This window comes from Phoenix dactylifera, unplaced genomic scaffold, assembly GCF_009389715.1.
Source record: "Phoenix dactylifera cultivar Barhee BC4 unplaced genomic scaffold, palm_55x_up_171113_PBpolish2nd_filt_p 000882F, whole genome shotgun sequence".
Lineage (NCBI taxonomy): Eukaryota > Viridiplantae > Streptophyta > Magnoliopsida > Arecales > Arecaceae > Phoenix > Phoenix dactylifera.
In genome coordinates, this window is record NW_024068245.1 from 34,812 (window position 1) to 40,050 (window position 5,239).

The 5,239-nt window shown below is 40.5% G+C and overlaps 1 protein-coding gene across 1 annotated transcript; it reads right to left on the reverse strand.

Annotated features, from left to right (window-relative positions):
* On the reverse strand, positions 1 to 1,354 carry LOC103718957 (protein SOB FIVE-LIKE 6-like). The gene is made up of 4 exons (XM_008807981.4): positions 724 to 1,354; positions 538 to 627; positions 367 to 441; positions 1 to 232 (listed from the first exon to the last, which is right to left on the reverse strand). The coding sequence occupies exons 1-4, from the start codon at positions 1,135 to 1,137 to the stop codon at positions 197 to 199; spliced, it is 615 nt and encodes a 204-aa protein (XP_008806203.1). The 5' UTR covers positions 1,138 to 1,354; the 3' UTR covers positions 1 to 196.
* Positions 1,355 to 5,239: the final 3,885 nt, after the last annotated feature.

A 5,239-nucleotide genomic window follows, 5' to 3' on the forward strand; every position in this document is an offset into this window, starting at 1 on the left:
TAAAAAACAAAACAAAGACAATTTTTATTTTCTCTTCTCTTTTGCTCAGGTTGTTTCCCACTGCATTGACAGGAAAAAAAGCAAAACAACAGAGAAGAAAATGAAATTAAATAAAAGAAGGCCAAAGAAGGATCTCTTGGAGGTCTACACATATTCTTCCATCTGTTTCCCTTCAGAGCAAGAGAAATGGAACTTGTCACCATAGCTTCCTCTCACTTTCATCCCTGCATACCTATTGACATCAAAAAATAAGAAAATTAAAACAGAACAAAGTGAGTGAGAATTTAAAAAAAAAAAAAAAATCAAGCCTTGGGGAGGCTTCTATTCCCTGGAACGAAAAGTGAAGGAAGGGAGAGGTGACATTACTGGTCTTGCAGGAGTTGGCTTCGCAGGAGCAGAGGAATGCAGGTAACGCATTTGCTTATGCAATGCAGACTTTCCCTGAATGCATTGTAATATAATCAATCAGTAAAGAAAGAAAAAAGAACTGGCGAAAGCAAGGAGGAAGAAGAAGAGGAGGCGGAGCCTGAACTGTACCTTAAAATGGGTCGCAGAGAAGCCACAAGAGAACTCCAAAACATTCTCCATGGAAGGCCTCACATTGTTGCTGGTAGCATTGAAGCTAGTCTGCAAAGATGTCAACAACACAAATGTGAAAAAAAAAAAAAAATTGACCCTCAATATATTAAGGGAAGAGAAAGAAAAAGCAAAGGTCATACATACATCGGGGAAGCTGAAGAGAGGGGAGCTGGCAGTGTCATCCAAGAGAGAGGAAGACTCTCTCTGTTCGTTACCCTCAACTCTCCTCCTCTTGCCACCATTCTTAGCCAATGCAGCAGCTGAGGCAGTTGGAAGAGTGGAGGCGTAGAAGAGGCACCCAGTGCCATTATAGCAAGTGTTGGAGTGAGAATAGTAGCAGTTGTCATCTTCCTCAGGGAAATGGGGTGGTCCAGAGGATGCATCAGAGACCATAGATAAGTCCTCCTCCTCTTCTTCCTCTTGCTCAATGGAGGCTGCCTTTTCGAAGGGAAGAGAGGTTGGGGGCTCATCAGACTGGTCCAAGTACATGGTCCACCCAGACTGGCACCCGCTGCTGCACTCTGAACTCTCCTCGTCCTCCTCCACCCCCAGCATCATTTGATCAATGGCGAGGAATCGGTCTTTGGAGACAATCTTCTCCCTCTCCCTCTCCTTCTCTCTCTCTCCCCGTCCCTCTCTGTGTGCAAGTCTGTGTTAGTGGTGCTCTCTAACACACTACACCAGTACTGGTACAAAAGAGAGAGGCGCGGGGGAGGGGAGTAGAAGAAGAAGTGGGGAGGGGGAGAGAGAGAGAGGTGGGGGCAGGAAAAAAAAAAAAAAAATGGAATCCCACGCAAATCCCAGAAGCGTTTTGTCCTATGCTCATGCCATCCTCCCCCACCTCGTGGCTTTCTTGCTGCAGATGAAATTAAAACTGCCAGTTGGGCATTGGGCTCTTTGATGGTGAAGAGAGAAGGCGATAGGGGGGCAAAGAAAGGCCTTCTCTAACACTCTACTCTCTTCTCCTCCTCTGAGAGAGAGAGAGAGAGAGAGAGAGAGAGAGAGAGTGAGGGGGGGACAACGGCCTCACATGCAATACAGCGAGGCATTGTGTACCCTCTCTACCCATTTCATTATTTACTTTCAAATCCCGTGAACAGGAGAACTAAGGGGGGGTGCATCACAATAGGTGCGTTGGAGGTTGGCAATTGGACTCATTGTTTTGGGCCATGGATGAGGCCCCACTCTAGATTTTGGATTTTGCTATTTTAGGTCTCTGTCTCTCTAACTATGACTCAGTACAGCACAGGTTTTCTGCCACTGTGCCGTGCTGTCTCACTGTTATCATGTTTTGATGTGATGGTTATGGTGCTATAGAGCTACCCTCTTAAGTTTTGGCCACCATTGTGGTGTTAATTGTCATTTATAATTGTTTCCATTAAACAAAAAAAGAGAGTTAGTTTTAGATCACACATTCTGATGTTTTTCAATGAATAATGATAAATTTAGATTTGTTTTGGGATGTCTAGACCTCTTAGTTTCTACCAATGCCTTGCTGGGTTTGACCTCCTTTTCCTTCCAAAAACTTGGAACTCTCCAATCTCCATCTGGGGGATTTCTTTCTTTCTTCCTTTTTTTTTTTTTCCTCAGAAAACAATGACAAATGGTAGGTCATTTAATATTCCTATTATAAAACATGTCTTTTTTTTTCTTTTCTATGGCAAAAGTGGAAGGGGGGAGGAAGGAATAAGCCCCACCCCCACGTAGCAGCCTCCACTGGGCCTCCAATCCGCCAAAAGAATGTTCGATGCGGGCAGAACTGACTGTATATTGGGCATGCTGGCCGTTTTTACCCATACCCTCTCAACCTGTAGGCCTGATTCTGGGCTCCGGCACGGTTACCAATAAGCCCTCTTACCTCAAGTGTCCAAGCGGAAAGTATTCGGTCTTCACATTTAATCGACGCCCGTGCGTTTCAAACTTGAACCACGTGGGTGGAATAAATGCCCAGTTCTACTGAGCTACCACCTCATTGGCATCAATCAGATCTCTTTGTTGAATAAATTTGGAACAATCACTTCTTTTAGTGGATGAAGGAGCTTGATGACCAAGATTCCGCAAATTATCCACAATTATTTTTTCATTACCATGATAAATTAATAGAGAGCTGTCTTGACATGATGATAAGGTTGCAAACGTAGGTTTTGGAACATTTTTGGTAGAACATCATTCAATTCTGATGTTACATCACTCAGAACAAATGTTGACTATGGCCAGCATATAAATCCAAAACTGGTACTAAAGCTATTGTTATTGTACAAGCACTCGCATTGGCAGGATATTAAGTGTGTTCAATAGTTAGGAGGCTTGAGAGGGTTACCAGTGAAGTAGTGATAGCAAGTATCATTAGTCAGAGGACTAGATGATAGCATGAACAAATTGGAATTTGGGTTGGTTTGCAGGATAATTGGCCTGGCGTAGAAGGGACAAAATAAAAGAAAAGAGAAAAAGCCATTGATTTCTAATCATGAGGTGACACGAGGTGCAGAGGAGGAGAGGTGTAATGAGAAGGATGCCAAGACCTGCATGAAAATTTTTAAGTCTTTTACTTCGGTGTCTTTAACGCCGAGTCACATGTCTACAGTGGTTTGGCATCTCACATCATATATGTACTAAGATGCTACCTTTACTTAGTGGCATGAGAGGTGCAACTAAGCTAAAACACCTGAAAGAGTAGGATATCAGAGTGATTGCAACATGAATAAGAGAAAATAGAGTAGCTAGTGGAGCTAGAGCTATGATGAAAGCAATTTGTCCATATGAAGAGGACTGCCTATTAATGCAAGAGTCAAAATGACTGCAGTCCAACTTAGGATATAGGCTATTTGATAGGACTAGAGCAAGCATATATGATATTATATGTCAAATGAAACCTTATTAACAACCAAATGCTCTCATGCCTTGAAGTAATAGATATAATTAACAATTTAATATTATCTTTAGGGTTTTAGGTTTTTTATATATATGGTGTCATGGAAGGGTCATTTAGGCTGGTATTAACACGAAATTGATTTTTGCATGCATGCGTGCCTGTGCATGTGCATGTATGCGTATGTGAGAGAAAGAGGAGGGAGAACGACGAGAGGGGTGCATAGGTTTTTTGTTGATGCCAAGATAGACGAGGGCACAAAAACCGCACCCATGCAAAAAAAAAAAAAAAAAAAAAAATGATTCAAACATGTGCCTTGGCGCATGCTCCTAAATCCAATTGAACACCAAAGTAGTTGTCGGAGATGAGATAATATAAGAATTCATTCGTTCTAGATTGCACCCCTCATCACAATTTCTTAGTTATATCACCCTATTTTGGTCTCGTAACTCTCATCCTATGTATGGCCACCACCTGATTTAAGATATTTCATTCAAATCGAGTTTTTCGGGACCACTTGATCCTCCCCTCTTCCCTTCCTTCTGATGGGAAATTCTACTATATGCTTATATTATCTGTACCAGATTTTGGGGACCATGATTTCCTCCAGTCCTTTGAGATTGTTATCTTGCAACTTGGGATTTTATTATGAAAGCCTCGATATCACGATTTATATTCCTTCTGCATCACATGCTAATGGGAAGATAGATTGTAATTACGAACGCAATGTGAGTCCATTTACTCAATTGCAACACCACTAAATCACCTCCAAGAAGGTCGCAATGTGGTGATATTCTAGTGATGGAGAGAAAAAGCCAAGAGTTCTAAGGAAAACAATAAGGCCCCACTTTTTTTTTTTTTTGGGAATAAACAAGGATTTTCTTTTTATTTTTTGAAGAGAAGTAAGGGAAGAAGAACCACCCTTCATAACTCCTTTAAAGGGTAGTTGTGCATCCTTTTACCAATAATGTTCTGGGGTAGCTCAAGCCATGTGCCATTTCCTCCATCCCATCATGAGTCCAAGAGAAACCCTAAATTAGTGCCATTCACCACATGTATCTTGGAAAATCAAGGAGCAGGTTATGGTACTCTTTGAATGTCCTATTATTGTTTGTGTTATTAAATTCCTTTTGGTGGCATTTTGGCAGATTTTATTCCCTTTGAACTGTAGAGTGGATCTCATGAAGCCAATGGACATTATCAATGACCAAATGGGTAAGATTAATTGATATAAAAACTCGAATTGGCTATTTGCTGCTGGTATGTTTGTGTATTATGAGTGCAATCATCTAAGAATAGTTGCGATATGCAGAAAGAATAATGAATTAAGAAAGAAAAAAGAGAAAAAATAAGATCGCTTAATATTTATGTGATTCGATTTATTGACCTATGTTTACGGGTGGAGATAATGCAAAAGTTTCATTACAGAAAACTTGATATTATATGGTATAAAGTTTTTTTATAAACCCTAGCTCCCAATACATCACTCTCTAACTAGAAGACTCAATTGATTTCTTTTTTTAGAGTTATAAGAACTATATATAATAGAGTAAATTAATTTGAACTTGAACTAATGCCGTATAACAATTAGGTTAGTTCGGCCCAAGAGGCTCCTCCCCCATGCCTCCAACTAACTATTCGTGAGGCCCAAACAAAATAAGTATGGAGGCGAGAGGAATCTTTTGAGAAAAAGTTTCTTTTTGCCACTCTAGAGCTCATAAATTTAAGACATTTTTAATAAAAACAAATATTTGCTCGGAGCTATATATGCCTTGTTAGATTAATATTGCT